Genomic DNA, 24,179 nt, shown 5'->3' with positions numbered 1-24,179 from the left:
GGAAATCCTGCTTACCCACTACCTTACTGAGGGGATAACAAGAAGCTTTTGTAGGCATACTCCGACAAGGCCTGATCCCTTTGGGGTGAGCGGAAAGCTACTAATGGCAAGTTGGTCAATCTGGACACGCTCTGCTTTTTCAACATTTTTAAAAATTTGTAAAACCCCCACAAAAAACTTAGTCCCGATAAGCAGATGATGTTCACCTAAAAAAATCTTGCTGTAAGTTTTTTTTGCTTTCACCAAGTCCTTGTTTACCTTCCCCCCCCCGCCCCAAATTTCTCCATTACACACGACATCGACAACAACAGGAGAGGTACGATTAAAAATCTCGACGTGAACATTTTCCATGACATTACTTTGGAGGTGCCGTCACTGTGTTTTGCATTGCTAATCTTAAAAGTAAGTTACGTAAACCTATTATTTGAGCGAGTGCTGCAAAAATAAAGTGGAATGTAGCGTGACTCCACTGAATCCACAAACATTTTGCTTTTGCTTGTTCTTTATATCCTTTATCTTCAGTACATATTTATTACACTGTTAAGGTAACACAGAAGCTCAGTCTAGATGGTTTACAAATGAAATATGACAGTCATTAGTTATTAGTTTGATAAGCACTAATCTGATCAGAGCGCCAAGCAAAATATTTACATTTCAATTCAGTTTTATTTATATGGCACCAAATCACAAAGACCGCCACTTCAAGGCAATTTATACTAACATACTCAGAAAAAGGCAGCAAATCTTCACGTCTGACCATCTACAACCAGCAAACATTTGGCAATTACACTGAAATGGATAGTTAAAGAAAATTTATCATTATTTATCTCTAAAATTAATTTCATCAATAGTTTGAATAACTAATTGACTGTGGACTTAAATATCTTCAAATACATGTGGCAGTCACAGTGTGAGTGACAGCTGACGGCCACTGTCTCACATGGGTGTTGGAAAAAAAAAAAAAAACACCAGTATGCAATTTGTTAGAAAACCAGTTTGACCTAGCCAGCAGCTTCTTTCTACAAATACAGTCTGTGCTGTCTGACGTTCAGGCTGATGGACGGGACCTCCTGACAGGCGGCCAACAATACTGCTAAGCCACAGGGAACCTGCATTCACAGCACACTGCAATGTTCCTCACTCCCACCTTTTTCCAACGGGCTTCTAAGAATCTCAGCGGTTACATCATGATATTCACTGAACCATGGCAACTCAACAGAAAAGCCAGTATGCATTCCCAATGTGCAACAATGCAATGCTAAGAGAATAACAAGTTGTCATGACTCTGCTATGCTGGCTAGAGTGGCCTGTACAATGAATCAGGTTAATGTGATATATTTCAGGTACAGGTGAGGGCCGGAGGCAAACAAATTTAGTGTATGGAGGATTCTGATACATACAGAAGAGAAAAAAAGCAAAGTGGACAACAAGTGGAGCTACTTCCAGGAACTCCTGAGAAGGATTATTTTGATTTTTAAGTCTGTGTTGAAGAAGACCCGGGATGGGAGCAGTTTGTGAAACGAAGGGTGCATGTGTCAAATTTAATATGATACAACAACAAACAACACAGCTTATTAGATGATGTCGTGCTCTCTTTACCTTCAATTTGGTGCAAACTAAAAATGTATGGTATATTTTTAAGCATATTGTAATCAAACTTATCCCATACATGATAAAGCTGCACTTTTTCTTTTCATTTTAGCTAAACTGGACCTAAAACAGTTTAAGTCCAGCTGTGGTATATGCTGCACTATGCTGATGCAGACCTCTTTGACACATACCTACAGAAAGCGAGAGCAAGCTGCCAGCCCGGCACGAGTTACAGCTACAGACATGAAAACACAGATTTCTCTTTGTGGAAAATTATCATTTTGTTGGTGATGACTTATACGTGAAGGCAAAATTAATTTTCGATAAACACCGCAAAAAATACCACAGTGCAGTTTGTTAGACACGACTATAGAGCATCTGCTGCTTTCTTTCTAGACATGGTGAAGTAATTCAAGTCTTTTGGCACATCGCATGTGCCTACTACTAAATACCAGTGAGTTCAGATTGCTGACGCACATTATGGACGTGCTCGGTAAATCAGCCACCAGACACAACTAGACCAGGAGAATTTTAGGGTGCGGGGAAAATCCACCTGAAGATTTATTCTCACTCTGACATGGTGAGAAAAGCATTTGCCACCTTGGAAGCGCAGAATGGTTTCGATGTATTCCAGGCATTTGTGACTCCAGTAACTGGGTTAATATAGTGCATGATCTTGGCTATATGGATATAAACCCTTGCAGCACAGTGCTGTGAAAAACATATCGCCCTTTTCCTGATTTCTTATTACTGAAATTGAACTCACCATTCCGAAAAAACCAAAACAAATGTGATTATTCACAGTTAATGAATATATTTCACATAGGGCAAGGCTTGGATAGCTTTTTTCCATTAATAAATGAAATTATCATCATTTAAAAACTTAATTTTCTTATAATAAAATGTGTTTGATGATCTGAAACGTAAGAATGACAAATATCTCCCCAAAAAAGAATCAGGAAGGGGGGAAATACTTTTTCTGTTCATTCATAGGATGCATGCCTGTCTCTGTTTCTATGTTTGTGTGTCAAACTAAACTTTAATGTAACGCGTAAAAGGATCTTGTGATGACAAGATTCAGACACTGATTAATGTTATACTAAAGGTCACAGAAGCCAAAAACATCGTCACCTTTTTTTAATCCAAATACTTGGAAGCATCATATGCAACATGCTCAAATCTTATAATTTGCAGTTTTTCCACTTCCTGCATCCAATTCTACGCAGTTTTGATTTATCACTACATAAACAGAAAAATTGGGATAAACAATAGCACGTTTAAAAAAAAAGGCTAATGTTAATTAGTATAGTAGTGATTTTTGGCCAACGAGTGAAGTTCAATTAAGCGCAGTTCTACTCTAAGCTCCGAGTTAAAGCAGCGGGTACCTCAACAACAGACACAGCTGCAGTCTTGCTATTCCAGGACGGCACTTAACACCAAGAGGTTTCCAGTTTCAGCTTCTTGTGACAGGCTGCTCTGCATGCCAAACGAACACTGCCACCGGGCTCAGGTTCTTTGGTTAACAGCACATCGCATATGTATACAGCAGCCATAAACTATTTACCACTAAAAGAGCACCTCCTTCATATTTCACTCCATAAGGTAACTTATAATGTCATGCAGGCATCTAGCAGTGAAGTCTGTGGTTGTGTGTGTTACATGATTTTACACCAGTCATAAAGCATCATGCAGATAATACTGTGATGCTAATAAAGTCATAAAACTGAAAGAGTGGCTGGCCACATTTTTCAGAGTAAATGAGCCGGGTTTTTAAACACTCATTTCAAAAACAAGACTCACAAATGACACTTTAAACATAAATCACACATAGCCATCGATAATGTGTTTTTTAAGTTTACACCAGACACACTCACCTGCTGAGGCCCTTCATGCTTTCAGAGAGGCTGACCTCTTGGGGGTCTACATGGGAGGCAGTGTCCGAGGTGGCTTGGGAAGACATGGGTGTAGTTTCCATTGCTTCTGCGCTGGGGGTCCTTAGCTCTGAGGTCAGGGGCAAAACTATTGGTATGGAGAAAGGTCTTGCGTGGTAGGGCGCCCTGGAAGAGAGGCTGGGTTGGGGGACCACTTGAGTCATGCCGTCACTTTTCCCCTTCCTCACCTGTGTCACAGAGGCAGAGAAAGGTGAGAGGTCTCGTGAGGGGAAATATGAGATAGCACGGGAGGCAACTGATACACTGCCGATAACATTTCTGTACAATCAAACACACAGAAACGCACACGTGACACCTTTGCTCAGGTTGCTATAAACTATAAAGCATGCATTCGAGGATCTTCTGGAAAAGGGTTAGGGAAAAAAGGAGCTATCTTATAAACCTTACCGTGCTGACTCTGAGAGGGTACAAACAGCGTGAGCCGTCAATTGTTGTATATGAAAAGAATCTTAACCTAATTAAAGCCACATTCTGAGAACTACACTTTTTCATTTCCGAGTCACGACCAGGTAAACCAAAGAGAAACGTGCCGAAGAGCTTTCTTCTCGCTGATGTGGAGAGCACTCGCTGCTCATGCACACTGAAGCTGAATAGCTGGTTGGCTGTGGGGAGCATCAAATGGGTCTGACACTAGCTTAACTATCGATAATGGCCAGAAATATCCAACACTAAAATGGGCTTGTCTGTAGATAAGCGTGTGCCAGCTGAATTAAAAGGCTTTTTTGTCTTTGTACCAATTATCAGAGGAACATTTCCATTTTGGGGTTTAACTTGATGGGCTGTACAATAATCTATGGATGTAGCAACCCATTTAGACATTTAGTCACTGATGCACTTAATGGGCAGATCATTGGGAACATTATTAGTCGAACAAACTTCTTTAGCTAGACCTGGTATGGATTTTGCCCCTCAGAGCTTTGTGATTGATTCAGCTAAATCAGTCGTTCACAGGAAAACCGCAGGGGAGGAAAAGGGGGAAAATAAATGTGGACATCAGCTTATTTTTAGCAAAGGATAGAAGCATGTTGCATCACACTCTGGGGAGACGTCATGGTGAGAGATGGTAGAAATGGGTGTTGTGTTAATGGACTTCAGTGTTTGGTAAAGGTAAGATGTTACCATAGCCTGTTTTTTCTATATTACTGTATTTCGTTACGTTATACTTTTGTATTTTCCTTTTTTTGAATAAAAAGATATCTTTAGTTTTTTATTTTGAATGTTTCTTTTACTACTAAACAACGCATAAATGAACGCATAAATACATTTCTCCAGTCTTTAATAAAACAACTTTGTGTTTTTCTAAAACAAAAAGTCATCCAGCTCTCAATCCATCACAATTCACAAGTTACTGTCCATAAAATTAGAAACGTGACTTGACCTTGAGCACAGTTTTGATGAAGACCCATTAGTTAACTATTGTGTGATAGTTTCACTAAAATCTGACCAGCAGCCAATGATTCGTGCGAATTGAGGATGGACAAACAACTTACTGCCATGGCATGAACTCATCAATTCTTCAGTTTTGGATTAGCTAAAAATTTAAAGTGAATCGTGCTAGAAGCTTGTTGGTGACTAAATAGCAGCCACCAGTTTCTAGGGAAAAAATGCATATTCCACTACTGCGTCGAGAGCGGTTGTGGAAGTTGGCTGTTGCTGTAAAATTGACTCCTTGTGAATGCTTTGGCTGCTACAGGATTGCAGCGGCAGACTGCGGTTTGCACGGAAGTGACTCTTCTGCAAACAGTTGTGCCATTAGAAACGTGTTGTTTATGGTACAACTTTTACTGTGAAAACTGAGCAATCTCTGTTTGTTTTTTAGATTGTTCTATTGCTCAATAAGTAGTTTGTGAGTGTTGCTTTCCATGCAAACTCCAGTCAACAGCTACACTTTGCTTGTGTTGTAGAGAGGATTTTGGTGCAGCACCCTTTTTGAAATCAGTTTCACCTAGCGACAGCCTAGCAACTTCCAGCTACCACTGCCCAACTAGTCAGGGAATGTCCATTTGTGGCCAGGGGTTGCTGACTGGCCTGTAGGCCTCTGCGACTGCGGTTTTAGCCAGAAGATAACATGAAATCATGTTATATCTCTCAATACAGACACAGCCATACAAATCAAACAGAGGGCTAAACATCCATCCTGCTCTATGCCCGGTTTTGGTTTCGGCCTATGCATTTAGAACAAAAATCAGGAGCTAAAGAGGCCAAAAATTCCTGACAAACCTAAATGAGGATATGACCTGGTTTCTAAATCATGGATTAACTTATAATTTGTGAGTAAAATCTCAAAAGACTGCAAACAAAGCCAAATGAAATATTTAGAACTCGGTGTTTTCTCTATCTGAACCTGCTACAATAAAAAAGGAAGCTGTGGCTGGCCACAAAACAACCTCTACTCATTGAACTCTGTTTACTCGGTGGTGCAACGTGATCCATACCTGTTCTTGCTTGCACAATTGCCACAATCTTTTCTTATGAATGTTTTAAATGGTGGTTCTTGATATAAACATTTGAGCTTCAAAAGAAGAAAAGCGGGCATCTGCCAATTAAAAAAAAAAAAAAAGCACTCAAGCGTTTCTGTGATTTTCCACAGCAACAGTTTTGTTTTTTCAGCAAGAGGGAATAACTAATACTCTGCCAGTAACAGCTGTTTGTTTTACAGTCCAAAGATCATGTATGAGTATAAATGTGTTGGTCAAACAAAACACAAGTATACACAGTTTAAAGACGGGTGTATGATAAATCTAGAAGATACAACAAAGATATTAAAGGCTCTCAAATCTAAGTAGGTGGGTGTGTTTTTCTTTTACTGTTAGACATAACCTGAGGCTAATAAAAATATTTTATAGACTAACAAGACTTTGTCCTTGGAGGACTTCAGAAACCTGGTGTAGTTCTGGTAGAACTGTGTGAGTGGAGATCATTTAAAAAACAAACACTTAATATGTTGTCTTAAGCAGTAAAGAAGCCAAACCACTGCTAAGCTTGGCTTTATGGGGAAAGTGAGTTTTTACTGGAGTCTCTGGGATACAATAGCAATAAAAGTTAATATTTAAGGTGACCATGAATCACTTGATAAATTCTTAAGGTCAGTCTTTTATCTGTGAACACCATTTTAATTTCGAGAGGAAGTTAAGACTTCCAGGAATGGGATATTGTGAGCTTTTGTAATGAGACTCAGCAGCTGGACATTCAGGTTGATGGGTTTAGTGTTTCATTGGCTCCTAAGCAAAAGACGTCATTAGTTTGCTGCTGATGGTCGAACATTTAAGTCGAACATGCTGTTACTCTTAGCAACCATCAATGGGAAAGCTATACAGCTTTTTTTAGTGGTGTAAAGTATCTAAGTGCATTTATTTGAGTGCAAATTTGAGGCCCATACTCTACTGGAGAACAGTCTTTATGAAACTCTACTTCTACTGCACTAGATTTCAGAGAAAATATTTGACTTTTTTCTTCCATTCTCTATTACTTTGTATTTTAAAACTTCATAGAAACAACATAAAAAGTAGATGAAATAAATAAATAAAACAAGCCAACAGTGCAAACAAGTGCAGCTGATTGCTTTGTTTACACAAAACTGTATTTTGAGATTACTTCATTTGTCTTTTGGGCAACTGTATGAAACATTTCATCATTCTACCCTCTTGAATGTGAGGGCTTCCCTGTTTACCTTCCTCTTTAGTAATAAGCAATAGTTGCATTCTTATACAGAGTTCTCAGATATTACTTCAGACAAAAAACAATAAAATGATTACCTGAATACTCTGAGTTAAGCACAAATTAAAAAAGTTAATCTTGTGGACGCCATGCATCTGTAAATTATTACTGTGCTGCATTTTACAACAGAACCAAATGTTGGTCTTTTTTAATGATAATCAGGGTTGCCAAGCCTGCATGCAAAAATCAGGCCAAATGCCATTCAAAACACGACCAAAGCGAGCCCAATGTTCAAACGCGGAGGATGCCAGAGACTGCTTTAGCACATACGCATGTGTGCTCGGGCTGATTACTGGCATGTGATTATTCGACTTGATGTACTTTTTCACACAATAACACTTCTTAAAAAAAGTCACATACAGATGTAAACTGGATGAAGCCAATTTTGAACAAAGTTTTTATAAAAACTTTATCTAAACACAATATCTGAACACTAGCTAAATTCCTTTGTCACATTTGTTATAATAAAACTTCAAAGCAGCAGAAACCTGAAAAGCAATGAGCGAACGTTAACCTTCACTGGAAGTGTATTTAATTTGCCGCATAGCTGTACACTGACACACAGAATGTGAAGCCGAAGATGAAGGTTGAAGTGAAACGTTTAAAAATATTCTTCAGTTTTATACACAACCTCGGCTAGAAAGCAAAAAATTCTTTGCAGGGCACGAATGAAAGCAAAACGTCCTTCATCAGCAGATGTTTTTACCCTTCTGAGCTTAACTCGCTATCAGTCAGCGTTTCTTTTATCTCACAGTGACACAAGCCTTGATATGAAAAACACGTTTATGGCATCAGAGCTTTGTTTAAACTACGCTCAAAACAAACACAGCAAGATCATTTTGATGTGTCTCAAAGCTGAAACCAACCTTAAGAAAATTACTCTCATTGAACTGCACATGTGGTAAAATACTAAATAATAATAATTTATAACAGTCCATCTTGCAATTCGACAGATTAAAAGAGAAATTATAAACTTTACTTTACAAATACATCTTTCCAATAAATGATTCCTGAGCAGTTTGTAAAACATGTGCACAGACAGGAATTTTCCAGGGTTTTATTGCCCTTTTGCCCCTAATTGCCTATTTCAGTGTCGGGCCTCATCTGTAGTAAGACAGCATACCAAAGACAGCATACCAAAGCCACTGTTTTTCTCTCTCAAATAACTATGCTGTTGTTTCCTGCAGCAAATTGCCTTTATCAAATCATGTCATGTGACCAAGCAGAGGGCTTTAGGCATCGCAGGCAGTCTGAGAGATAACTTCAGGCTAATCAGCACCAAGGCAATACAGCAGATAAGAAGCCCTTCATTGGAGAGGGTGAGAAATAAAATGTAATAAACTAGGAGGCCAAAACAACAGTGCAATTATTCATGCTGACACGTGGTTGTCTCCTGTACCTTCTTTTTTCTTGCTTTTGCATTTGGAGTCTTAGCGCAGGATTTCTTCGGAAGTTCTGCATTTCCTGGTTGGTTTAGGTGGCCAATCTTGAAAAGATGTGCACACAGACAACAGCAGACAATGAGATTTATAGTACATAGTAAAATTATCTGAATAACTTTAGAAGGTATGTATGAATGTAAACCACAGAAATAGCATTGCATTCATCAAGAAAGGTTAAAACATTTCAAAACGCTGTTTTGAAACAACACAATTTAAACAACAAAAGACAAATGAGTGACTAAAATCATTTTACGCTGCATCATAAAACTCCAGTGGGTGGTATTGTGAGTAATGCACATCTACAGCTGTCAATGTTTTAGAAAAATAAATGTTAATGCTTTTTAAATTTAGGTTGAACTTGGTCACCTGATAAGTTATCAGCAACAAAACGTAAACTACTAAAAAGGTCATCGTCTGCTTCACTGAGTGACAGGAAAAAACAATACATGTGGTATTGCATGTGGTATACGCTAGTCACTACACAATAACCCACATAGACGCACACAAATATAGCATTACAAAACAGCTTTTCCAAAACATGCCCATGTTGTGTTAATTGTGTCACACAGATTATAGTGCTGTTGTAAAATGGACTGTGTAAGGGAATTTAAAGGGTTCTTGGAAGGCAGACCTGGGAATGCCGGGCATAAACAAGAACACACACAAACACACACTTCACACTGGACAGATTTCTTCTTTCATAACAGGTATGAATAAATGCATAAACAAAGACACAAACACACAGGCTTTACTTTCATCCTGGTAAGTGGGGTTGTTGTCTTTGCATCGAGATGGCTGGATGAATTCTTTGTGTCTGCATCTGCCACTTGAGTCTCCTGGTACAAGAAAGAGGACAAAGGAGAGTCACATCTGTAATACACATCTTACATACAGCCAATTAACAAAAGAGGTAACGTCTCATCTTTAATAAAGGCCAGGAAGCTTTTTCTCCAGTCCTTATGCATGTAACAGGAATCTCATATATAAAGTAGATATGAAATATATCAGGGTAGATGGGTTCTGCTGTTGTTTTTTTTCTGAGAGCTCCTATCAACACAGCTGAGCACAGATTTAAACAGCATGACAGTCTGCCTCCTCAAACACGCATGATCACTAAAAACTGCCGTGCACACGTCCCGCCGGTCTGCGTTTTACAACTGGAAGTAAAGGCAAAACCACCGATCATGTGTGCTATGTTCACAGGCATTGCAAGGAAGGTCAGGAGGTAGGATGCCTCTGCAGGTCACGTGTGTGTGCATGTGTTAGTGTTTTTGTGTATATGTGCATGTTTGTATGTTAGACAATCTATTCTGGGTGAGGGATTTCCTACTGCTCATCAGTGTCTCAAGTGTCAATGCCCTTACAGGAATTCACAACACAGCACAGGTGCTTGTGATCGGATGATGATATCACAAAAAAAGGACACGTCTTTAAAGTCTTTGCAGATTTAATTTTAGTGTTACAAGTAATCTGGACCTTTGGAATTTATTAAGTTGAATTTGATCAGGTCATTTGTAAAGTTTGCTTTTTCGTGACGTCACATAGGTCACAGACTCCAGGCTTGATGGTGTTAAAAATGACAGGAGAGTACTGTGAAAGAAGAGGCTAAAGGTCAAAACAAGAGAGAGATCCCACCATCAGTAGCTGGTCATCAGATGGCCAGTGTCACGTTTCACACACAGGCATTAATCAACAATCGAGACACTGTTGACGTCTGCACACTGACATAAAAAAACAAGGCTGGTCTATAGATTATGCTAATCATGAGATAGTGGTAAACGAAGCTGTTCTCAGTAAATATTCGGTAGCCTTCTCTACGCGGCTCAAATATTAATTGGATCTTTAAACAATTAAATAATTAATAAAGCATGTTAATGTTTTTATTAATTTGTTTGTTACTGCATTCATATGCAGTCTCTTTGGGCGAAAATTGATTCATTCTATACTGAGTTACATTTTATAGTGACTTTTATGGCGACAGACATATGTTACACAACATAAAGCACAAAGAGTCACTGGATTGTCTGGGCAATGCTTTGACACGTAGCTGAAAATACAGCTTTTTTCCCCTTAGTTCACGAAATTGATACACAATGACACTTAATTTTGGACACCTGGAATATCTAAATTATTATACATTAATGATTTAGAAATATGTCAACAACGTGTTTAAAACTAAAAATTACGTTGTTCTTTATCAGGCAAATAACAAACTGAATTTATAAGTTGGGGCCAGCCAACAGTAATTACATTTTAGCTTTAAAAATATAATTTTGACTAAAGAGCTTGCATATGATGGGGGATTAACCATTACAGAAACATAAAAAAAGATGTTGGTAATTATGTGTAACTCATAAAACAAATGAAATGGTAATGAAAATAAACCTGAATATATACTGGCAAACCAAACCAGCTGATCAATAGACATCAGTCATCAAAGCAGAAAATAGATAAAAACAACCAAGGACTGAAAACAGCCACCTGTTGAGAAGGCTGTGATATAAGATCAATACTTCAATCATTTTTACCTTGACATTACACAAGCCTGCTTGTGTAAGCCATCACTCATGCAGGTGACTGGGCAGAAGATGATGTCATAGATGAAGTCATACTGTTTAAAGTGCATGGGCACGACACGTGAATCATTAAGTTGTCTTACCAAACTGCAAAGCATTACCCCGACCATCAACACTGATTTATTTCATGTAAACAGTGATCTATTTCACATAAACACTACTCTCCGGTGCTTCTGTGAGTATACCACACCTCGGCAATGATAGGCGATGCCTCTTCTTTTGCGTAGTCTTCTCTGTCTGTGTTGGTCTCAAAAATATTGTTGTAGTTCTGGATAAGTTTGGCCATGATCTTGTTACAGATGTTCTGGTCCTTAAGTGCTTCAAATCCAGGAGCCACGCTAAAGAAAAACAAATAAAGTAAAAGCAAAAAGATGACATTAAATTGAAATTCTTTAAATGGAAAGGTCATTCAAATGAGCACCAAAAAAATATCCATAAACCCTAATGTCAGCACTTTAATAGGAACTACATTCAATCTTGTATGGTAGTATGGTAGGTACACCTGTTCAACTCCTTATTAACACAAATATCTAATTAGCCAATTGCATGTCAGCAACTAAATGGTCAAGATGACGTGCTGAAGTTGAAACAAGCATCACAAGGGCAAGAAAGCTGATTTAAGTGACTTTAAATTCGGCATGATTGTTGGTTACAGATGGACATGTCTGAGTATTTCAGAAACTGCAGGAATTTTCAAGCACAACAATCTTTAGGCTGAAGTGTGTCAGTGTGCGGAAGTTCTCTGGGTAAAAATGCCGTGTTGAATGCCTCAAGCTAACTCAAATAAACACTCATTACAACCAAGGTATGCAGAAGAGCATCCCCTGAACCCTGCATATTAGCTAAGAAAGGGAAACGTAGGCTACAGTTGAGGTTAATCAAAATTCAAGAGAAGACTCGTTAAACCTGGTCTGATGAGATTTGATTTCTGCTGCAACACTCAGATGGCAGGGTCAGAATTAGGCATAAACAAAATGGGAACGTGGATACATCCTGGTGTTGGTGTTATGGTATGGTCTTTGCACACATAACATCCCGTTATGACCCAAGTGTACCCGTCTTCTGATTGCTGTTTCCAGCAGGACAGGATGCTGTGTCACAAAGTTCACCTCATCTCAAACTGGTTTCTTGAAGCAGCGGGTTCAGTGAGTTCACTGTACTCAAAAAGCCTCCACAGTCACCAGATCTCATTCTATTGAGCACCTTTTGAATGTATGGGACTGGGAGATTCACATCATGGATATCCAGCTCATATAGCAAAAAGGAGGTCCGACCCAGTACTAGCAAATACTAGCATCAGGCAAAGCATGCAGCTAGCTAATCTTTAAGGTCTGGTCAGGGGAAGCATTAATGTTTATATTATGCCCTGTTCATTTCTGTAAAGTAATAAGGAATTATGTGTAGTTTGGTAGAAAAAAACTGTCACTTTCATTAAATTTAAGAAGAAATCAGACATCTGTAGATATAAAGCTGGGCAGCTAACACCAAAACAACATAACTTGAATTCATGGGTTGACTATACCTTTGAACCTGACTATAGCAGCAGCAATAAAAGCGACAATCCGTACGGAACAAACACGACTAAGCTGTAATCTTGATACTGAAATAGAAAGTAAGTCTCCAAGTTGTCAGAATGAATCCAGCTTCTATAACAAGTTTGTATGATAGTACCGAACAGCTGTGTGAGATGTACACTGGGCTGCAGGCCTATCTGTAGGTCTAATTATATAACCTCTACACAGTCTGAAGAGAACAGACTGTACAGTATGAAAGAGTATCCATTACAGTTTCTCTGATATCAGTTTCCATGGGAATCCCGGCCTTAATTAACCAATTTATCGCTGGAGATTCCTGCTGGTTATCAGTCCGGAGAACACTGCAGTTACATGTTGACAGTATAGTGGTGTTATGGTATGGTATGGTATGGTCTTTGCACACTTTGAGTCCGTTATTATCAACCATCCCATTATGACCCGAGTGTATCGGTCTTCTGTTTGCTTTTTTCAGCAGGACAGGATGCCATGTCACAAAGACTGGTTTCTTGAATCAGCAGGTTCAATGAGTTCATTGTACTCAAAAGGCCTGCACAGTCACCAGATCTCAGTCTATATAGCACCTTCGGGATGTGATGGACTGTGAGATTCACAACATGGATATGCAGCTCATATAGAAAAAGGGGGTCCAGCCCACTACTAGCAAATGCTATTTATTACTAACATTAAAACTGGCTGCCGAGTAAGCCTAACAGAAAAACTTGAGCTCATAAGCCTGAGACACGGCCACATACTGTATAATTTATTTCTGAACATTTTCACATCTGCAAACAGAAAAAGGCCGGGAAGTCTAAAAGATTCATGAAACCTAGTTATGTAGACTTATCATGCAACAGAGAGAATCACTGTGCAAGGGTACCAAGCTGAATTTGTGCTTTGTACTTTAAATGCACAGGTAAATCAAACTGATTAGCTTTCTGAGTGACCTTTGTTAAGTCAGTTAATTGAAAAAAACAAACAAAAAAAAAAAACTACTGACTGCCTTTAAATTTGTGGTGACTTATATTTAATTTATAATCATTCACTCTTCTGCTACCTGCGCTACTTCCTCACCCTTTATTTTTAGCACTTTATTCTTAAAACATGAAATTTTTATGCTCTCCTGACAATCTGCTTCTCTACTCACTCAGTAAACTACAGCATCACCTTCTGGCCAAATACTGGATTTTACACTGAATGCCTTTTCTGACGCAACCTTTCCATTTATCCAGGATTGAGGGCGGCACTAGGAGTCTATGTCTTGAACCAGGGATTTTTCACGTGTAAGGCAATGTGACGGAGGCAGAGCCCTTGTTTATTAATCAGACTACAAAGCAGAAAACTTTGTATAAAAACGCATTTATACAAAAATACACAACAAAAAAACATAGAATCAGCTTAAAAAAAGCATTTTATTTTATGGAAATTTAAAGTATAAATTTGAGTGTAAAATTCTCACATTTTTATAAATGAGGCACCAGGTATGTAGTGGTTAGCACTGGGGTGCCTAACAGGAGGAGGTACTGTGTTTGAATCCACAAGCCAAGCAGGGCCTTTGTGGATTGGAGAGGCGGAAGAAAACTGATGGATGGCCAGAAGGCTGTGACTATAATGACTATAACTTTTAGCCTGAACCATAAATCAGTTCACTGAGTCTCATAATGACAGACGTTAAAGGACATGTTCATGACAAGTATGACCACTTTACTCCTCTTCAGAGCTGAAATGCACTTTAGTCTCTTTCATCATATTGTTTTAGTTTATCCTGCCTACAACATTCCAGCTTTTGATTATTCCCCCAATAGAAAAATCCCCTAAACAATAATAATAATGTTTTCAATGTTTCATTTTACACTGTTTTCTTAACAATCAATAAGCAAGAAGAAATGCCCTCTTTCATGGAGTGATATGGTGCACAGGTGTGTATTTGGACTATCTAACCACATCTAATCTAAAGAAATGTTTCACTCACTGGAACACGCTGGGTCCAAACACAGTGGCGAGGTTGAGGGCAGTCATGCGGTTGTCCTTGTGGTTGTTCTCCACAAGGGTGAGGAAGTGGCAGAGGTAGTGCAGGAGACTGTAGTGGACATCTGGAAGCTGCAGGAGAAGGTGTCTCACGTCTGCCCAGGTGTCATCATCGCCACCACGTTCTACAGATACAAAAGGTTATAGGATTTTTTTTAATTCAATGTGTGTAGTTTATGAAATCCCTGGCAAACAACCTTTAGTGGAAAGATTAGTCATGCACTTGTGCTTCAAGTTTTTCATTAACAAGGGCATTCTGCTTTAGTCTATTTATACAAAATTAATTAACAACCATCCAAGTAAAATTCCAAGTATAATGAATACTATTACAGCCTATCTCCAGAAGGGAGTAACAGCTCCATCCACCATCCCTCTACAATATCTAATCTTGGGTTATGGTGACTTCTAATACCTGAGCATTACTGCCTGAAAATATGTTGATGCTATTACTGGGGGTACATAATTGGGTCAGAGTTGGATAAACGGATACGACTGCTGATCCCAAATGACTTAGTGACGCAAACGTTGTGAGTGCGCACTGTAGGTCTATGTGAATGTCCATGCATGCGTATGAATGTGGGTATGTGGGTACATCTGTCTCAGTTTGGAGACGGGCAGTAATCGCCTAGAGCTTTCACAGCTGCTCTTTTGACAGCTGAGTAAAGTTCAGATTTTGTGTGCGTGTGTGTCCACCTGTATGTTTATTATTGATATATTTTAGGGCAAGAAAAGGTTATGTTTTAACAGCTATGTACACTGGACATAAACAGAGGAAACAGGACAAAGAGGACACAGGGGCACAACAGAAGAGAAAGTAACACCAGGCATGTATTAGTTGTTGTTATTTATGTAGTGTTTTAGATCTTGACTTAACCAAAATAGGGTTTTTTCTACAGAAAGAGCTGATTGAGTATACATGTTGTGTTGCATGCATATGTACATACAAAATGTAACCATATACACTAGGTTATCATATACTTTTCCATGAGGTCTGAATTGCTGCTTCAGCAGAATTAGAAAAACTTTCAGTGGTTGCAAAAATAGAAAGAAATAATAGGAGGAAAAATATGTATTTAAATATATAATATAATATTTTTAGCAGCTCTGGGAAAATATAGTAGAGAAATAGCAAAAGTATTATAGACAAATATGTGATGAAATATAGCTCAATGGTACAAAGTTATTTAACTTAACTATACACAAATAAGAGACAACAAAAGGGTTGACTACTGCCATTAAACACTGGTAATCCTAAACTGTCTATATGAGAATAATATTTTCTTCTGCAAAAAGTCAGAATGAAAATCATTTATTTTTCTTTTAATTTGAAATAAAAAAGATTAATACCAGTCTTAAGTTCTTTGATTTAAATCTGATAGCAATAGCAACTTTTTTTTAATACTCCTAAGATTTCTAAAAGTTTTGTCATATTAAAATGTGTAACGCAGAAAATCCTGGCATTCAGAAAGATTTAATAACCAACTGTTTGGGATTTTGTCTGGATAAATTGATGAAACACGCCTGGTAGAAACAAAACAGTTTAACAAAGGCCAGCAAAATAATCTTATTCACCAGTTATCGTCAGGAGCAGCGTCACTACTCAGGCCAACATTCATGGAGTCTATGAAAGCAAAGGGAATGCAGCAGATAAAGTATACACCACTCCCATCAAACGGATTAAACCCAGCATTGAAGCCGGGGGCGATCGCAGATGCTTTTCTTGCTAAATGACTCACTTTACCTTTTATGACCTCAAAGGTTTACCAGAAAAATCAGGCCCATCACCCTTCATATTACCACCCTCTTTCATAAGCAAACACAGTATATAAATGCTCCGCCTGCTGTAGACGACTGCGTGGCTAATCATAAAATTCACCAGCTAAAGATAGTCTTGCTGATCATCCAGTCAGAGTCATGACCCAGATCCGCATTACACTGGAGAGGTGTATCCAATAATATCAACATGATCACATTTTGCCAGTCAAAAAAACAAAAAACAAAAACACTGATCCGCTACATGTTGCAGGATAATTTTTATACACAGCCTATAAAAAAATAAGCACAAAAGGTAGGACCACATGTTGTTATTTTACCTTGATAGTGCTGTATTAGTGCCTGCTGGACTGTCACGACTACCAGACCCCCGGGGAGATCTCTCAGGTACTGTTTGAGCAAGCTGGCAACGGTACAGGAATCGGATTCAGAGAGTAGGTTCACATCACCACTACCCTCCAAATGCTGCTTCAGGGTCTCCACAGCACGGACGTTTCCATTTACCCTGAACAGACCTTCCTGATGCAGTGCTGGAGGAGTTAAGAGACAATAAATATTAAGAATGAAGAAATCCTCAATTACAAGGTCCTGAATGATCAGTCCCCATCTTATCTTAAAGACCTCATAGTACCATATCACCCTAATAGAGCACTGCGCTCTCAGACTGCAGGCTGGTCTTGACCCTCCCTGAGCCTGATTCTGCCAGAGGTTTCTTCCTGTTAAAAGGGAGTTTTTACTTCCCACTGTTGCCAAGTGCTTGCTTAAAGGGGAAAGTCTGATTCTTGGGGTTTTCTCTCCTAATATTGTAGGATTTTTACCTTACAATATAAAGGGCCTTGAGGAGACTAATGTTGTAATTTGGTGCTATCCAAATAAAATTTAAATAAATCATTATTAAAAACATTTTATTTTTCTTAAATACCAAATGTAAGTTGGTATTTAAGTGCTAGCTAACATTTTATTTTTCTTAAATACTAAATGTAAGTTTTATTTAATTTTCCTTCGTAGCAGACTTACTTTACATTCTCAGAGAATACAGGGCAATTAGCAGCTTTGCACTGTAACCATGACTTGCAAGAATCTTTTCTGACCCACTGTTACATCCTGTGGTACTGCTATCAAGTCTGAATTTTCCTTCATCTATAAGCATTTTTGTGACCAAGAAGTGTTCCTATTGTGAAAAATATAAAATCTAAAAATGTAACCGTTAACCACCTTTTTATTTTTTTTAATTCTTTTTAATGAGCAGATCAAAGGCGCACTGAGAAAAAATAGCACCAAGTGACATTTTTATATATGGCATATTTTATTTTTACTTTAGTGCCAAACTCACAATTAGCTGGTTGCTTTTTGCATGCCATTTTAGTATTAAATAACTACACTTTTGTATTTGCTGTTAGCATTATCACTATTTTAATTAGTCTAAATGCACTAAGGCTATGGTAAGGCTTATTCATGGCAATTTACTAAAACACATGAAATTAGCAGCTTAGATTTCTGCTAATAGCTGTCAGTGTTTTGTTTTTGGTACCTGTTTTGATTTTGTTGCTAGTTAGCGTTGCTAAGTGCTAGGTAAAACCTTAACAACTATCTTTTGCTTTATCAACACCTGTTGCTAACCTTACTTTGTCACACTTAGTATTTTATAACGAAATAATAATAATAATACTATGATAAAATATTAAAAAAAATTCTTACTAAAAGATTTCCACTCATGTCATACACCCTTGAAGCTTTATTTTTAACAGCTAATATTTAGGATAGTTGTATAGATGCCAGAAATGGCGCATTAATACCCATAATAATAGGAGTAGTTATAATACTATAGTTAATACTATTCAGAAATAAGTGACAGTGTTATTCCCTGGATTATACATTTATTTCTTAAAAATAGATAAATAAAACAAAACAAGAACCAATTAAAAAAGAATTTAATTGCTTTAAGCACTACTTGCAAAAGTGAAATTTGTCCTCCAGGGTGACTTAGTGGAGGAAGAAATCTCAAAGGCGACATCCACAGCTCTAACATGTAGGGTATCTATGTTTGTTTGCCCATAAGGAATCATGTTATTTCCCTCCATGCTTACCTTACCTTACCTGACAGTCTTTAAATACACAGGCCAGTCAAATGATTGCACTGCAATGTTTAAGTCAAATTAAACACCCTCCAATACTTGCTTTAAATGAGGCCTATGTTTTCAGTCGGCCTGAGTAGGATATTGTTTTCTTGTAGGGACATCTAGTGTTCAAACAGAAGAACTACAGAAAATAATGTAAGTTAATACAGAAATTTCCAAGTTCTGTTTTGTTTTTGGTTTTTAACTATGCGTTATGGTTGATCATTTTATATATTAATATCTATATACATTTTTTTTCTGGAGAAATCTGTTGGCTGATCGTTTGTCAAAGCAAGAGCTGTGGATTTGTGTGATTATATTTATTTATTTAACAAATTTGCTTTTTAAATTGTTCGTCTCATTGAAAACTATTACATATTTAGTCTCTTTTGTTTTCTATATATCTGGTTTTTGGATGATGATGATGATGGAAACTTGGGGATTTTTAAGCTTGTGAAATTGATTCAATTTTGCATTGTTTTTGTCTGCAGCAAATTAAATGGTGAAGTATTAAAATGATTGTGGTTGTGTATTAAGAGTAACTGAAGACCGAGATGACAAGTCAGTGAGAAATACTAATAATGCATGCAATGACAAAAAAACATTTAACTCTATTTCAGTAGTCTAGTAAAGTCGCTCTGGTCTAATTCTTATCCAGCTCATATTAATGAGACTCAGCAGATTGACATAATGAGGTTTCTGATTATTGTATATATGTGTGATTCATTTAGGACAAATTATGTAATACAAGAAAACCTAGATGGCACTATAAAGCTGTATTTATGTAGTGACACCAGTGAGATTGGAAGTTAAAAAATGTATGTGCACCATCTTCTCAGCATACAAGCCCAAATGTATTCAGCAAAAACTGAAAGAAAAAAAAGATAGCCAAAGGTTGCAACTCCTCCAGTGCTCTCATGCATTTTTGCCTCACCATGCTTGCGGAGATGCTCCACCATCCTCCGCACCACCAGAGGCACTCCATCCTCCAGCAGCCCCTGATCTCGCAGCGCAAACAGAGACGCTCCAAACACTTTGGTGTGCTTGGCTGCGACTATCCTGGGTCTCAGGATGGGCATCTGGACCATCTTCTTCATGTCCTCTTTAACCTGCACCGCCGCCTTGTTGTGCTGCAGGGAGAGCAGACAGCAGCAGTCAGACACTGACACTATGGAAACAGAGACAGACATCTTTGTAGACACCTGTTACACAGGAAAGGACACTTCATCCCAAAGAGTAGAATGTGTGTGCTGCTGCTCATGAAGTGGCTGACTACACGCAGAGCTCTTTCAGTCACGCTGCCATGCTGAGAGCTGGAGGGAAGATAAAGAGGAGGGCTGGCTGTGCATGAGTTGCTACGACAAATATCAGGTTACCTCGCAACACATCTTTGGTTAAAGACATTGCCAGAGTGACACACACACACACACACACAAACACACACAACCACACACACACATGCACAAATAGGCATGTGAGCACATATTTAAAGAAGCACATGTGGTATATGCTCAGCTGTCAGGAATCTGAATGATAGTAATTATATGAGATCAGAGAGACTGGCTGATATGATACCTTAAGAGAAGAGGCTCATTGTACTACAAGAAAAATTACATTTTCCATTGCTTATCTCATTGAGAAATAAATACAAAATATAATATAGATATACTTCACATAGGCTACCCAATACATATAGATATAGACCCGTAAGTCTCATTTTATATATGTTTATCACATTAAATGTAAAGGAGTAAATAGAGCAACATTTTTCTTTTAGGTGTACCAAAACATACTAACAGTACTTAGGTAACTAAGAATCAAAGTTAAGTACAGCAGGTGTTTTGATACACATAGTTTACACTTTATGTCCTCTTAGCCAAGCTGAGCCAATTCAAAGCCTGAATATAATGTTTACCTGATAAGATACCGAAGCAAATGAGCATCCCCATGGTCTCTGTATCTGCATACAGATACTTTAAGATACACTTATTTGTTGTCTGTCTGAGCAAACCATAACTTTCCAGCAAATTACTCACTCATTCAACACGTTTATAGTACTGAGCAAAGGTCTTGAGTTACCCCTTCTTTCTTTATTGTTAAACTACTGATCTGATGAACAGTATCTGAAAGTCATGTCCTTACGAAACATCAAAATTCCAGCAACAACCTGACAAAGGACCTGAGAGACGTTTCTGGTCGTTTAGTTGATCCATCTACCGTTCACTGAAGCCTCATCAGAAATGGTCTCAGTGGAAAGGCGACTGTCAGAAAGCCATTCTTAAGGAAGGGGAGCAGGGCAAAAAGGTGATGATGTATGCCAAATTACAGAAAATCTGGACTGAAAAATGAGGGGCAACAGGTGTGAAAGACTGAAATTGTCATGAACATGTACTATTATTGTTTGGGGCTGCATTTCAGGGATCTTGTCCAAACTGATGGAATTCTGAACACAGAAAGTACCATCAGATTTTCATCCACCATGCAATAACACGTGGAAATCATCTGACTGGCTACGACTTTATTTTTCAGCATGCCAAAGATCAGAAGAGACCTGGGTTAAAATGTGGCTACAATAAGGTCCATAGTGGCACGGTGGTTGTAATATGTCAGGAATGTGTAACTACTACTGAATCTTTTTTCCTTTAGTCACCACTTGCTAAGACACAGAAGCTAGAGTCATGTGCTGATTAAAACCCACCTCACAGATGGTGCCAAGATGGGTAAGGAGACAAAATCTTTAGCGTGGCAGATGCTCCGACTGTGTTAATACAACATACATTATCACTTAAATCAGCATTTATAAAGGCTGGACACATATGTCCTAATGGTTGCCAGACAAGCTAAACACAAACTATCTTCATTAATCTTTAGATTTTCCGCTTGCACAAATGATTGTTTATGTATATAATTGAGTTTATGTGGCCATAGTTGGACCTCTCAGAGTTACAGTCTGGGCTCCTGTGCTACTACTGCTGCAGGTGTTAAGGAGTTAAGCTGGTCTGAGCTAAGTCTGACTGTGAGACTGACTGTAAGGGGCCCAACGGAGCAGATGTCCCACTAAATCTTCCTTTACTATCATCATCATGGCAGATACAAATGAATTGCAGTATTGCTTCTGAATTCACACAGCAGGTAAACACTGAGATGAAAGTTTTTATAGCAGGTTTTGGTTTTTTTTGTTAAGTTCACCCTCAGAAATTTTAATGCAAACACAATCGCCTCCATTGTTGCTGGGATTCAGCCAAAGATGCTCGTCCCCTCCCCCGTTTTTAAGATATTTTCACACTTCAACATCTGACAGTGAAAAGGAAACTTATTGACAAGGACCTGAGGGAAGGAATTGTTTCCCCTTGCTTCAGAATGTCTCAAACACTTACTGCGGGAATCCTTTGGTTTCGACACTTTGGGTGAGCAAAATCTTTTAAAAGCATTGTCCTGTAAATAAACTGCTAACAGTATAACCCATCTAGCATAGGGGTGTCAAACTTAAGGTCCGGGGTCCAGAATCGGCCTAGCAGACTCCAATCTGGCCCACTGGAAGGCTTCAGAAAATGTGAAGAAGGTCAAAAATTTTGCACTTTTAACTTAAGTTTCATAAATTTTACAGCCCGTCGTGCTGACAAAGACTCCCTCACAGTAATTCATACTACACCAATGTAATGAAGTAATACATAAACAATTTAAATTCCTGTTTTTTCACAGTTACAGAAATGTCTGTTTCTTTTATTTCCAAAGCGTCCACAGTAAAATAAATAAATAAAACAGGACATTTTTTTGTGAATTAACGAAAACTTTCAGTTTTATAATTACAGAGCGGTTTGGGCAATTGATAACAAGACATTTTTCCATAATTTTACACACTAATTTCTTACAATTTAAGCCCAAAAAGTTGTGCTGATGGATTTCTTTCATTAACTACAGCAGCACTTCTTCATCATGTGGGATGTACGGTTGGAACTGCAATTTTCTTATACTGAGGCGATTAAATGTGCAGTTAAACTACTTTACAATGACTTTACACTCGTCCTGCCAACTTAAGATGTGGCCCACAATGCGAAATGACTTTCCAACCCTGATCTAGCTTGTCTTCTACTTGCTCATGAAGGGGATAGCAAGCCCAAGCATGTTCCCTTCTTTTCCTCCACCCCCCCACCTCCCTTGTCCCTCCCTCCTTCCCTGTGTGGGTGGCCATTGAAGCAACTGGCAGCAAAAGCACCACAGGAACCCTGAAGCAACAGCTGCAGAGCTCAAAGTTACTGCAAGAAGAAAAACATTAAAATAAAATAGAATATGCCAGTGCAGTGCTTTTGTAACAACTCTTATTTCCATTGGGCAAAATTTCTGGACGTGATCACATGCTTGGAAAAAATTGCTGGTGTTGACTGAAAATATAAAACATACAGTGTTTCTGTTTTTTTTTACAGTTGTTGTTTAAAGATGCTAGAATAAATTTACTGTTGACCTACAGTAAGAGGAAGTATTTTCTTTATATTAGAAGCAAGTAGATTGGTCATTACAGCCCTATGAGTCATGGCTTTTTGGTAATAAGTTAGCTGAGGAAGGGAAAGTTAAGATTTACTTAAGGAAAGGAATATTTGTCCCTCCGGGACATTTTAAAGAGACAACACACCCCATCACAAATGAGTTTGGAGACAGACACTGAGCAGAACAGTCCCGTTATATGTTCTTCAGCTCTTAATCACAGGTCGATTAGGAAGTCAACTCAAGCTTTGTAGTTTCTACTCACACAGATGGTCATAGCTCCTGCCCCCATTCTCCCACAGAAAAAACGCCGGCACTCCGGGGGGAAGATGAGGAGAAAAAGTACAGCTGGCTTCCCTCCTCCGCTCCTCACTCTTTTCCAGGACACACTCTTAGACTTTTCCCAGGGCTGGGAATCTTTTGCGCCTCACTCTGAGCCATTCAGATACTCTAAAAAACACATATAATCCAACCAGGGGGGAAAAAAAAAGTCTGAGGAAGTCCTGTCACTACCGGCAGACCATGAGCACAGATTAGAGCTTGTCTCGTTCTCTCTTCCTCCCTCTTCATTCCCCCCTCGTCTCCTTCTCCTAGGCTGAAATCTGAGCCGAGTTTTTCCATTGGCTCAGAGGCCTGGTCATGTGATCAAGGGGGGTTAAAACCCCTAAAACTTTAAATATGTGCTGCAACATTCATCTACCAGAGAACAGAGCTAATCAGTGACTGGAAGAGAAATAAAGTAATGTTTCACTCGACGCTGTATTAAAGTACACACAAAAGAAGGAAACGGCTTCAGAGCTTCATATAGTTTTATCAGACAGACGGTGATTTTTGTAAAGGTCTATTATTTGCAGTATCTAAAATTTAAACCAAACTTTTATTTATTTATTTATTTTTTCTTTTTTACGTATGGCTGTGGACTGAATATAACAGATAAACAGCTGGTCAGAAAGACATTAAAACACAACAA

At 38.4% G+C, this 24,179-nt stretch overlaps 1 protein-coding gene across 5 annotated transcripts in view; it reads right to left on the bottom strand.

Annotated features, from left to right (window-relative positions):
* Positions 1-23,780, bottom strand: part of fam13a (family with sequence similarity 13 member A) — a 50,864-nt gene extending 27,084 nt beyond the window's left edge. For 2 of the 5 annotated variants that reach the window (XM_039613354.1, XM_031752357.2), the window contains exons 1-8: positions 23,475-23,779; positions 19,662-19,857; positions 16,931-17,140; positions 14,782-14,962; positions 11,468-11,615; positions 9,445-9,537; positions 8,659-8,745; positions 3,465-3,709 (exon numbers count right to left, since the gene is read on the bottom strand). In XM_039613354.1, the coding sequence (XP_039469288.1) occupies positions 3,465-3,709; positions 8,659-8,745; positions 9,445-9,537; positions 11,468-11,615; positions 14,782-14,962; positions 16,931-17,140; positions 19,662-19,857; positions 23,475-23,501 (1,187 nt within the window). In that variant the 5' untranslated portion in view covers positions 23,502-23,779. Of the gene's footprint in view, positions 1-3,464; positions 3,710-8,658; positions 8,746-9,444; positions 9,538-11,467; positions 11,616-14,781; positions 14,963-16,930; positions 17,141-19,661; positions 19,858-23,474 lie in introns of all 5 variants that reach the window. The other 3 variants (XM_039613351.1, XM_039613353.1, XM_031752359.2) reach the window with 3 other exon arrangements.
* Between the last annotated feature and the right edge of the window lie 399 nt (positions 23,781-24,179).

Source organism: Oreochromis aureus, linkage group 6 (genome assembly GCF_013358895.1).
Source record: "Oreochromis aureus strain Israel breed Guangdong linkage group 6, ZZ_aureus, whole genome shotgun sequence".
Classification (NCBI taxonomy): Eukaryota; Metazoa; Chordata; class Actinopteri; order Cichliformes; family Cichlidae; genus Oreochromis; species Oreochromis aureus.
This window is presented reverse-complemented; position numbering and strand designations above follow the sequence as displayed.